We start from the raw sequence: 12,752 nt of genomic DNA, 5'->3' as shown, positions 1-12,752 counted from the left end.
TGAGCCTCCAGGCAGCTTTATCTCCCCACCCTCTCCCGGCCGAAAGAGGAGGGGCAGCGAAATGTGGCCGCTCGCTGCGTCGGAGGAGGAGAGGAAAAGAGAGGAGGGGAGGAGAGGGGATTTGTGGGGGAAAAGAGAAGCAATGGCCCGTGCGCGCCTCTTGTTCCCGGTGTGATTTGCAGCCAATCATCAGTAGGTGTCCACATCCCCGCATCCTCCTCACCTCCTCGACGCTGCGGAGCCTTCTCACTCGTCGCCCCCCTTCCCCTCCGCCTCCTCGCTTCCTTCCCCTCCTCCTGGTAACCACACACACGCAGGCACGCACAAACAGCGAGGGGGAGAGTGAGTCCCCCGGCTGCCACCCTCTCTCCATCGCACACAGCGACGGGAGAGACGGACGGAGCGCAGCGCGCAGGGAGAGACCACCGAGCACCGCCGCCGCCAAGCGCTCTCACACATTCATGCACACACACACACGCACACACACATTCAGTGCCTGCTCTTTCCTCTTCCCCCTCCCCTCCCTCCTCCTTTCTCTGCAACCAGAAAAAAGAGGCACTTACAGGTATTTGCTTAGTGGATCCGAGTCTTTATTTCTTTCCCACCAAGCCTCCCCACCCCCACCTCGCACCACCGCCCTGTACAGTTTGTTTACAAGTATCAAAGTTGTAATTGAGGAGCGGCCAAAGAAAGACACCTCGGGATATTTTTCTTTTGTTTTTTTTTTTACCCTCTCCTTTGTGTTAGGGAGTGATGTGCAACTAAATAAAGACAAACAGGCGGGTTAAACGTCTGCAAATCCAAGCCCCCAGTCCCCCCAAAAATACAGAGACTGGTAAGTGATTGTTTTTGGATCTTTCTTTCTTCCTTTCTCTCTTCTCCCTTCCCCCCTTCATGCGCGCTCTTTCGCTCCCTCTTTTCCGCCTCTTGGACCGCTGGGATTGTTAAAGTAGATGAATGCTAAGCTTCAGCAATAAAAGGCGCTGCTCTATTAATTTATTAATTAATCTGCACCAGCCCCTCCTCCTGAATGTTAAATATGACCTTTGATCTCTCTGTCTGTAGCAGAACAGAAATGCAGTATTGAACATGAACAGTCACATTGATTTAAACAGTGAGAAAATCGTGGATTCTGAGCTGCTTTTAATTTTCTTTTTAATCCGGCTATAGTTTTAATATTGAAAAAAAAATCAATAGCTGCGCTTTAGACTTCTCTTGCGCTCGACATATAATATCGATTAAACAATAATGACATGGTTGGTGGCACCATTATATTTCCCCCCCTTGTTTCTGGTAGCCATAAACCTTGCAAAGAGATGGGGGGGCTGTTGGGGGAGAGAAGAGGTTGGAATGATAGGAAAGGGTTTGTGCAAGCAAAGCCACTTTAAGGCTGTGAAAAATAGGGCATGAACGTGCAGTCTCCACAGCCTGCCCCTTTTATATTCAACATTAGAACCTTTTACCAATCTAGTGCTTTGCCTACCCATATCCAACAAAGCGACTTCTTTCAAGTAGTTGCTATAGTTTCCTTTAAAATAGTGTTGTTTTTTTTAAGTATTCTATTATACATGGTGACCTGCAATCGTATTTGTGTGTGGGAATAGTAGGCTTTGCTACCAAATCCCTCCAGGGAGCAATGGTTTTTTTCATTTCTTTTTCTTTTCTTGCCGTGAAAATGCAAAGGTGGCTGTGTTGTCATTTAAGACTTTTAGCATTCAAGGGTGCAGACTGACCTCCTAGTCTAACAAGACTGAGGTGTGTTTTTTTTAGGTTTGCTTTCCTTTCCTCTTGATCAATTTCCCCAACCATAGTTTTTAGTATGGTTCAGCTAGATGTCTGTCTGCTTTTGGTAGGTTGGGTTAGAAATAGTTCATTGGTCTAATTATGATAGTAATTAGTATAATTGATAAGTACTTTTCACCTGTAGGAATGGTGTGAAAACTGTTTTAGGCCCTCCAGATTGTCTCTGCATTTAATTTACAATTAAATACTATATATATATATATATAGTATTCAACTGGGTTAATGCTTTCTTTTACTTTATAAATAGTGCAACTCCGTCTGATCTGCAAACTAAAATCCTCCCAACCATTATTTTAAGTATGACTTGGGAGTGATAAACTCCATAATATCCTCCAGCCTATAGATTGTTGTATTATACTGAACAGGTAATGTTCATCCTTCAAAAACCTTAAGAACAGCACTTCCAGTCTCTATAAGGTGGCATATACATATTTTTGAATGAACATATAAGCCAGGGTTCAATGCTTAACTTGATTGATAAATTAACCCATAAATTACTCAAATGGTTGGGTTCACACAACACACAGTGCCATAAAAATTGAGGTTAAAGCTAACAGAACTTAGCATACTTTGCTGACCCTGTTTAAGTCTGTCATAAATATATAAATTTATTCGTCAGATACATCCACAGGTATGGACCTGTGCAGAGAACACAGTGCCTGTTGTCTTCAGTCTTCCTGACTGGGGATTAAACCTGTTTAGAAGCCATCAGGTTTTAGTTGGAAGGCAGGAGATTGGCCCTTGGGAAACTGTTTTCCTATCTATTCTCTGGCCCCATTTACTCTGGCTCTTAATTTCTGGCTAGGCAGGGCATCACCTTCACCAAGAGCCTTGCCTTTGAAACCTCCAACACCAATTCTGCCGAAATCCAGACCCAAAGGACAAAGCGGCAGTTAACAAATCTCTGCAGCTTTCAATACATCAAGATTTGCAGTTATTTTGTGCACCTATACCCCACTGAGGAGGAGGGTAGGCTCCGAGGGGCACAGTGGAGCCTTGCCATACTTTTGTTATTTTTAACACCTCGAGAATACTCGTTTTCCCTCTCCTGTACTCAATTTGATAGTTTCCTCCTTTTCTCCCCGGCAATCCGGCTTGTTCCCACCTTCCTTAACGTTCAGATGTCCTCCGGTTAGAGGATTTGAAGCCTCTCGCTACCCATCATTTGCATGTGTTTAGCCCTCCAATTGCCCTTTCTCCCTTGGCATTTGTCGGCTCTTCCCTCCCTTCTCTTCCCCTCCCCCGCTATTCTCAGCTATTAAAGCGGGCAAGAGAGGGTAGCCCGCCCGCGGGGGGAGGGGAGGGGGAAGGGGAGGAGGCTGCGGTGGCCGGATCATGTCTTTATTGATTGTTATGCAAATGAGTTGCAATGACTGATGTACGCCTCTTCTCTGCGTGTCTTGTGGATCTTTTTTTAACCGAACCAAAACAAAAGCACACAAACGCAGCGGGTTCCCCGCCCTCTCCCCGGCCCTCCTCCTCCCACCACCCTCCCCCCCCCTTTGGCGTAGACCTTTTCCGAAATGACTCTCTTTATTTCAGTGGCGACGGTGCCCGGGCTTGAGAATGCCAAGGAAGAGCCGGCTGCCTGAGACTTCGCCGTCTGGAGAGATGCCCCCTCAAGAGGATTAGAGGATACCGCTTCCCCCCCTTCCCTTCCCCTCCCTTCGACCCCTCCGGCCACCCAGCCCCCGTCTCCGCCCCCCCGACGGCTCCAGTGGCCCTCCTCCCGGCCCTGCCCTTCCCTCCCCTGGCCCTCCCCGGACCCCCTTTCCTCTCCTCCTCTTCCTCCTTCCCTTCCACCCTGTTGCCCCAAACCCACCCGCACCCCTTGGGCACTATGAACACCAATGTGTGCGTGGAGACGGGGCCCAACCCCGAGGCGCCGGGGTTGCCCAAGGAGAACCACCTGCCCGACGGCGCCCTCAACAGCCTTGTGGATTACAACTCGGAAATGGAGCGCTACCGCTCCTTCGCCACCTTCTACAAGACCAACGGCGGGGCCTTCCCGCAGGCAGCCAAGATCGCGCGCATCACCACCCCCATCTTCCCAACCGCTGCCGCCGCCGCCGCCGCACGCATCGGCATGTCCCCGTGGAACTGCGACACGGCCACGGCGGCCGCCGCCACCGCCATGCTGTGGGGCAGCGGCGCAGGAGGCGGGGGCGCGGGCGTCGGCGGGCCTAACCCTGCGGCCGCCGCAGCTGGCGGCGTGGCCCGGAAAGCAGCTGCCGTCGCCGCCGCCTCGTCGGTCGCAGCGCCGCCGCCGCCGTCGGCTTCTTCGCCCGCCTCTTCTCTGCACGCCGCCGGCAGGAGCGGCGGCGGCGGGAGTTTGCACCATCGGAACGAGTCCCAGCGGCTCGGCAAGCCTGGCTGCGCGCCAGCCGAGCAGCCCTCGTTGCAAATGGCCAATAATAATTTCCTCTCCACCTTAGCCCCGGAACATTGCAGACCTTTGGCTGGGGACTGCATGAACAAGCTCAAATGCGGCGCTGCTGAAGCAGAGATAATGAATCTCCCTGAGCGCGTGGGGACTTTTTCCGCTATCCCGGCTTTAGGGGGCATCTCATTACCTCCCGGGGTCATCGTCATGACAGCCCTGCACTCCCCCGCAGCAGCCTCAGCAGCCGTCACAGACAGCGCGTTTCAAATTGCCAATCTGGCAGACTGCCCGCAGAGCCATTCCTCCGCCTCTTCGTCGTCCTCCTCCTTGGGAGCCGCCGGAGGAGGGGGAGGAGGAGGCGGGGGTGGAGGAGGAGGGGGCGGCGGCGGCGGCGCGGGAGGAGGAGGAGGAGGGGGCGGCAACCCAGCCAAGAAGAAGAGGAAAAGGTGTGGGGTCTGCGTGCCCTGCAAGAGGCTCATCAACTGTGGAGTCTGCAGCAGTTGCAGGAATCGCAAAACGGGACACCAGATCTGCAAATTTAGGAAATGTGAAGAGCTAAAGAAAAAACCTGGCACTTCGCTAGAGGTCAGAGGAGATGATTTCTTTCTTCCCAGCCTTCCGCCGTCCCTCGTGAACCCCCTTCCCCCACCTCTTCAGTGCTTCTTGTCTAGTTTCAAGATGCAGCATCCCTTTTCCGAAGCCTCCTTCAGGTTGTGAGGAGGAACTCCCCCCCCCTCCTCGCCCCCCACTTTGTTGCCTCTCCGTAGTACTGTGCACAAAACATAGCCACACGTCCTCAACTTGGGGGTGGGGTTGAATTGGACTGCTCTGGACCCAGTTTTGGAGGAGGGGGAGTGGAGAGGCCAGCTCTCTGCAATAAAAACCTGGCCGGGGCCTTTGGCGTTTTGTTTGGGTCTTTTCGACAGGGAGGAATACCTGGAAAGTTTGTGTTAATAGGATTTGGAAAGGAAAAAATGCCACAAAATCGCTCAATTCCCGAGGGGATTTTTTTTTTCACCCTTTATAATCATTACATGAAGATTTCTTCTATTTTTTTTTAAATACATATTCCCAAGTTGTATATTACAAGTAAATTGATTGGAATCTATGGTCTATATTTTTACCTGTTACTTCAAGGTGTGTTGTTTGGTGATATGTAAACTATTTTTACTTAATGTGAAATTAATGGTGAAGGGCATTTTTTTAAAAGAAAATCTGAACTCTTTAGTAGTCACGAAACTTTTTAAGTTCTAAAATAATTTTGGCAGTATAGTGGATCCTTCTTTATTTGCTGCGTAGATTTTGCTTTGTTTGAAAATTAAATCAGGGAGTTTACTTTCTAAAGCTGATTCCAGATCTAAAAAAACGATCCTAAATTAATCTGAAATTAAGAACTCTAGGTAGTTGGAGGTTGTTTTGATGATTTATTGCAAGAGAACAATTAGCAGTGAAGAAGCTAGCCAAGCATACCAAAAGTAATACTTTGGATCATGATACATCCTTACCAAAAATAGCCCTTTGTAGTATATTTTACAATTGGATAAAGAATATGAGTATTTGTGATTGAAATGTATATGCATTTATTTTTAAAAAACTCAGAATTGACAATGTATCATAGACCTGAAAAGAGGTCTTCAAGTTTAGTAGACTTTAAAAAAGTAGAAGAGATATTCTGGATTTTCAGTTCATGTATTTAGTTTAGCAGTCAAAGAAAAGAAAACATGTAAAATTATTAAACAGCATTATTTTTAGATGGAAGAAAACAGAGGGAAGACTTGTAATAATTTAAACCCTGTGATTATTAAAACTATAGTATTACCAGGTAGATGAACCTATCAGATGAGTGTATTTGATTTGAGAAAGCAAGTTTTTTATGGAAGTTTAAGATGTAAAGTGGCTGAAATTAGCAACTCAGAGTTGAAACTGTCATTAACAGGAGTTAACTTATACATGGATTTTTTAAAATTTGTGTTAATGTTACTACTAAGTTTAACTTCTCATTTAGAAACAATAAGGGCTGAAAGAAAAACAGCACTTGGGTGATACTAATTTTTCTTCTTCCCTTGCAAAATTGAACTATCCTTTTGGAAAGTTTAATAACTTATTCCCCATATATTTTCCATAGCTGCTTATTGTGCATATATCCAATATCACTTTGATGCAACAGTCTCTATGGACTATATTTCAGCTGGTAAAAATCAGTTGTATATAAATGTACCTGTTATTTTTGGTTGCAAACACTCCTGTTTATTTCATAGAACGTTACCGAAAATGTATATTGTGATTTTTACAATAAACAGTAAATGCTGAATTTGAACACTAAACCATAATTAAAAATGATAACTTTTTTTTTTGTTCCTGGGTGCATTAAGTGTACTCTTCTGCACAGTTTTCCAATACTCCTTTTTTTAAAAAAACATTGTCTTGATTTTGCTAACTAGTTATTAGCAAGGAAAGACTGCAGTTCTCAGCAAATTTACCAAGGATATATATCTTAAAAATACCGAAATATACTTGAAAATTAATTGGATAGGATCAAGCTGACTGCCCTATTCAATCTAACAAAACAGTACCTTGTGTTGCTTTAAACAGATATGCCACCTTTGCACAGAAGTAAATTACACTAGAACTGTTTTCATGACTGCACTGCCAACTAGCCCAGCTTATCTTAGATTAGCTGCTTGTGTGAACCAAGGCTATGTAGTTAGCTTATAGTTCAGTTTATTATACAAATCCAGACAATGAGATTAAGTCATTTAACCGTAACTCAATTTACTGTGGGTTAGTGTCTTATGCAAAGTGTTTACTTTCAAGCAAGTTGGTGCCGGATTTCAACCTTAGCAGTTAGCTGAATAATTTCTGAGCAAATGGCATGTTTCTAAGGTTATATTTGCTGAGAATCTTAAAATTCAGGAGAGAAGAAAATATTTACCGAAGAAAACTGCTTGCATCAACTTCTTGCAAATGCTGTCCTTCTGTCCATTTAAAGGGAAACTAGCATTAGCAGGCAAAATCAGAAGAAAAAGTTGAACCTTCTCATAGTTCTCTGCATGTGGACCTTTCATTTCTGTGCAAAGTATCACAAAGGAAACATGTGGCTGAGATGCTATGTTAGCCTTAGGACATCTCTTTCCATCCTCCACTGCAGCCTATAGATTGATGCAGTTGATAAGTTTTGTCTGATGCAATATGGCTCCTCCATCCTTAAAAACTTTGGATTGAGTTCAAAGCTCATTTTCATCAGTGCATCTGCCTTTTGCAAATCATCCTAACATTTACAGCCCTGTCTGAAACAAATACTAAAATCCTATTAACTTCAACTCTGTTTCTCAAAAAGCAAGTTAGACTCATAGCTGTAAATGGCAATGATTAAATAATTTTTGATAGTGCGCGTATAGACATTGCCCTGTCAATGAAGTAAAGGGGTGAAGGGGTGGGAAAGAAATGTATGTAATAGGAAATAACATTCATGAATGAACAGTTGGTAGGTGTCAGTATGTACATTTTTCCTGACAACGAAGTTCTGAATCTTTAAACATTTCCTGGGCACGTGTATGAGATAATTGCACCACAGTTGTGGCCAGCAAAATGCATATCACTACATTTGGAAACATCCTCACTTTTTATTTTCTTATTTCTTTGTTGTATACAAGGACATGTGCAGGTATACATAGATAGGTAATTCATGTAACATAGCATCACAAATAGCAACTTCAGTTTTAGCATACGGTACATTAAGGTGCTGTGTAGAGACAATCTATAGCTAGCTCAACATCTTGTGTGAACCTCCAAAACTGAATGTATTAAGTGTACCATGATTTTATTTAAATGCTGCATAAGCACAATGCTGAGCTGCAGTTTCCCAATTTTGAAAAACAAATTTTTAACCTATTTCAGTCTAAATAATGGCAGTCATTTTCAAGTTAGAAAGACGTCCAAATTTAACCATTGTTGAAATTAGAATTTTCCATTTACTGTTTCATTTCTTTTTCTCCCACTAGCCTTTTTTATTGAGCAGTAAAGACAGAGCACAATTGCCCAAGGCACATCAAGAAATACACATCCAGTTTTAAGGCAATAAATTGGAAATGTGTCGAAGATTGGCAGAGCATGTGTGACTGAACTCATGCTTCCCTTGTTTCAGACAGGAAGAGAAAGTTGGAGTGACTTGGTGTCTCTGTCCACAGGTAGCCTGGTGACGAGTCATCGAAGTCTAGACGGGGCTCCTGATTTGAACAACTTCAGAACCAGAACCAGTTCTCTTTCTGTTCACAAATATGAACATTTTCCTTAAAGAAATGTAAAAGCAATTCTTACTCTAGGTAGTCCTCTACTTACAACAGTTCATTTAGTGACCAATCAAAAATTGGTTATGACATTTTTCACACGACCATTGCAGGAAATCCGTGGTCATGTGATCAAAATTCAATATGGCAACTGACGTTTATGATGGTTGCAGTGTTCTGGGTCATGTGACCACCTTTTGCAGCCTTATGACAAGCAAAGTCAATAGGAAAACCAGATTCACTTAACAACCATGTTACTAACTTAACAACTGCAATGATTCACTAACTATAAGAAAATTCGTAAAAGGGGGCAAAATTCACTCAACAACTATCTCATTTAGCAACATAAATTTTGGCCTCAGTTGGAGTTGGAAGTTGTGGACTATCTGTAGTCACAAGCCGACAAAAATCAGCTACTTCATGTCTAAATTACTTTTGAATGAAATGTTGCTTGCATCCTAGTCTTTTTAAAAAAGAACATTCCTTTTTTTTCTTATGTGAATCTCATCCAAAGAACACTTTGATCACTTAGTTCTTTCCATAAGAAGGTATCCTATAACAATATAAAAAGTCTGCATGAAAGCATAGTAGTAAATATACAAACTAAGGTTGATGTCACACACAGTTCTATGTATTCACACCCATCCACAGCATTCATTTAGATTTATGGTATGTTTAAAAAGGCATAATCATTATTTATCCAGGAAGAGTACTTATTTTTCCCCATTAGTGTACAATAATATAATTCCTTCTGTAAAATATAGACTGAGGGGCATGGCTCATTATCACCTCTTTCATGCAGTGAAAAACCAAAGGGAATATTGCATGAGGACATAACATCCATCTTCATGCTTTTTTGCTTCCCAAACTTGCTCCTATGGAGCAGAGTCAGGCAATCCAGGCTTGGTTTTTAATATTTCAAAACTGATGTCTGGAACTAAACACTGTCTTCATGTTGAGCTTCTATATTTAATATAGCTTAACTGTCCTACTCTTCAGTTTCCCTTTCATTGGACCTCATTACTGTTATTAAGGCCTTCAGCATGACCAAATAGTTATATACTACAAATTATTTTCATTCTAATCAAACTGAGAAACAGTTTCATGTTAGGCTCTAGATACCTTCCAGTGATCCACTGGTACTTAACTTTCAAGTCTGAATAGAAAGTCATGGTTGTTCTGTCTGTTGAAATAATGTTAGTAGTTGTAAATTGTCCTTAAAACATTCACACTTGAAGAACTGATAACTAAAATTAAGCTTACTAAGAGAAATGGAAGCAGCCATAGAACCTGTCCTTAAGAAGAGGACATCAGAAGAGGTAATGTGGCTGGTAATGAACTGTTTTTCTTGGAAAAAGAATATGGAGAATCCGAAGATACTGAGCTGTGTGGACAGTAATGAGTTATGAAGAGACAGTTTCCTTTTGGTTTTCTGTAATTGTGGATTGCATTGTTCCATGATACTTGGTTATGTAGGGAAATTGCTTTATGAAGAATAGTCTGGTAATGTCATTAAAATAACTACTGGAAAGTCAGAAAAAAGGTGTGCTTTCTGGCTCTCTGGCTCTTATACTATTGGATAATGAAAAAAAAATAACCATCATACTCAAATTAGTTTTTTTCCCCTCTCATATTGCATTACATACAACCATATAATTGTTAATTTATTTACCTATTCCCATAACCTTATGATTAACCTTACCATAACCAGTTCCAATTTATAAAAGCTTTATTAGTGGAAAGTGTACTTTTATCATTTTTGGGAAGGGTTCATGTTTTTATTACTGGAGATTAATAATTGTCATAAAATTAGTTTTTATTGTTACTGTTATTTATTAGTCACAGAGCAAAATGTTTTCTGTTGTGCAATTTTAGCTACAATTTTTGTGTGACTTGAGGTAAATGTGAGGTTTTTTTAACAATATGTTCATTTTTCACCAATATACATTATATATTATAACAATATATGGCTGCTTAAGTCAGAGGTAGATGGCATTATTTCAGATTTTACTAAACGTATGCCCCTCTTCCACTTCAGTAGATATTCTTCAAAAAGAAGTCCAATTTATTCACCCTAAACCAGGGGTGTCAAATTGCCGGCCTGTGGGCCGGACACATCATGCGGAAGCCGCACCCACCCCATTGCCGGCAATGGCAAAACTGGCCCGATAGGTTGCGTGACGTCATGTGACATTGCGAGTTTGACTTCATTGGTAAATTTACCCAAATCATTATTCTGATGTTTGTTATGGAGCCATGAGAATTTCATGAATTTGAGAATTTATGAGTTTGAATGTTCTGAAGTATGGGGAGAATTGAAGATTTCTGAATGAGGCAGCTGGTAATATCAGACCAAATAGATTAAGTGACAGGAACAGATCTATAGGCTCTCTGCTGATCAGCTGTTGCAATGGTCTCCTGATTTTTAACTTATTTAGAGAACTTGATGTCCATTTAAAGAGAGTTGAAATTTGATTTCCAGATATTTTTTAACCTCAGCAATGCAATATTTATTGTAGGCTTCTTGTGAAAGCCAAGCGTTACAGATAAAATATATTAAAACAGTTCAAAATAATTTAAGCAGTTTTACCATAAAATCATTCTATAATTGGCCTTTTCTAAAACATCTACAGAGCATCAACCTCAGGAAGGCTAATAAAAGAGTGAACTAGTTAAAACCATGCCCCAAATCTCCCTAAGACACTTTTACTTATTTCAGGTAAATGCCATAGTTTGATAGCAAACACAGAGAAAGAAAATGTAATGCAAAAAGTTTGCATTGAAGAGTCACATATTCAAGCTTTTTGAAAAGTCTATGGAGATTCTCAGTCATCCATGTCATAGTTGTCTCAAAGGTGCTTTTTCAAAAGGCAACTGGGCTGTTTTTCTTTGAGGAAAAAGAAGACATTTTGCTTCTCATCCAAGAAGCTTCATCAGTTGTGACTGGATGGTGGGAGGATGATAGGATAGGTTCTGACAGGATGGAAATAAAAGGGTTGTATTTCTTTGCAGAAATTTCTTTAAAAGGATTTTTCAAAATGGGAATTACTGCCCTCACACTACTTAGAAATGGAACACTCCATTAGATAACCTGACCCCCAAATAGGTTAAGTTAGCCCTGGCACTTAGAGCTGGGCATAGAAATGCAATAGCAACTGATGCAGTGGTAAATCATGTTAGATCAGGGGTTCTCAACCTTGGCAACTTTAAGACTTGTGGACTTCAACTCCCAGAATTCCTCAGCCAGCTTAGCTGAGGAATTCTGGGAGTTGAAGTCCACAAGTCTTAAAGTTGCCAAGGTTGAGAACCCCTGTGTTAGATGAATCTGACTGCCCACTCCAAACAACACCTGAGCAGCTACATTTGGTGCCAGCTGAAGTTCCCAAATCATCTTCAAAAGCAATCCTTCAAAAGCACATTTATGATATTTCAGATTAAACATAACACTTTAAAATAAAATAAAATAAATAATAGACTGCATGTATTATACTGATGCATATGGTACATATATGTTAAATATGTGGGTATGATCGCAACTATACAAGAGAATATACCAGAAGGTTTCCCAAATAAATGTTGGAATATAAAAAGAATTCAGCAACATCATTGTTTTCTTCTGTTTTTCAGTTTCTTTTAAAGGACCAAAATCAGGATTAGACTTTTTTATCTCTAGAAATAAATATGCAAATCACTATTAAATCTAGTGGGATTTCATAAGAATATTTACACCTACTAATCAAAATTAATAAATCAATTCAATAGATAAGTCTCAGAAAGCTTAATTTGCTGGCTTTACTACTAGTCTTCTGGCACATATCTGACAATTATTTGTAATGTATAAATATCCTGAAAAAAGAAGGCCCAATTTATGTATTACAATATTGAAATGAAATAATTTCTTAGTATCCTATGAAACATCATGTCTCTTTGCAGTAAAATATAGATAGCAAAACTGCTCCAAATTCCCAAAATTTACTTGAAAATGCATGATAATCTGCCACAGGTGAAGTGATTTAATTTCACAAAAGATGCTGATAACCTTGAAATTTAGATTTCTAAATCTAAAATGTGTCTCTAAGTAGTCTGCTTCTTTTGTAAGTCATCTTTTGATAGTTAGCAGTTAAACCAATGATTGAATGGTCATGGCAACCTGTGAACATAAGTCCACTTAATTATCTGAACAGGTCAACAGTAGTTAAAAGGGAAAGTAAATGGGAGAGATGTAGAGTAGAAAATCTTAACAGTACTTTGAAAGAGAACAACATCAAATCATGCTGTCC

General features: G+C 41.3%; 1 protein-coding gene across 1 annotated transcript; it reads left to right on the top strand.

Annotated features, from left to right (window-relative positions):
• The first annotated feature begins 706 nt into the window (after positions 1-706).
• CXXC4 (CXXC finger protein 4) lies at positions 707-6,510 on the top strand. Its single transcript, XM_039343984.1, has 3 exons — positions 707-835; positions 3,346-4,509; positions 4,588-6,510. The coding sequence occupies exons 2-3, from the start codon at positions 3,644-3,646 to the stop codon at positions 4,901-4,903; spliced, it is 1,182 nt and encodes a 393-aa protein (XP_039199918.1). The 5' UTR covers positions 707-835; positions 3,346-3,643; the 3' UTR covers positions 4,904-6,510.
• Positions 6,511-12,752: the final 6,242 nt, after the last annotated feature.

This window comes from Crotalus tigris, unplaced genomic scaffold, assembly GCF_016545835.1.
Source record: "Crotalus tigris isolate CLP2741 ecotype Arizona unplaced genomic scaffold, ASM1654583v1 scf7180000017887.1893490, whole genome shotgun sequence".
In the NCBI taxonomy this organism is placed as follows: Eukaryota; Metazoa; Chordata; class Lepidosauria; order Squamata; family Viperidae; genus Crotalus; species Crotalus tigris.
The sequence above is the reverse complement of the archived record's forward strand: the minus strand, read 5'-3'. Positions and strand labels throughout refer to the sequence as shown.

Excerpts from the sequence above, each read along its gene's own strand:
- CXXC4 (XM_039343984.1), top strand. The coding sequence starts at position 3,644 with ATGAACACCAATGTGTGCGTGGAGACGGGGCCCAACCCCGAGGCGCCG. Across the intron at positions 4,510-4,587 it reads TCCGCCTCTTCGTCGTCCTC|AGGAGGAGGAGGGGGCGGCA; the intron begins CTCCTTGGGAGC and ends CGGCGCGGGAGG.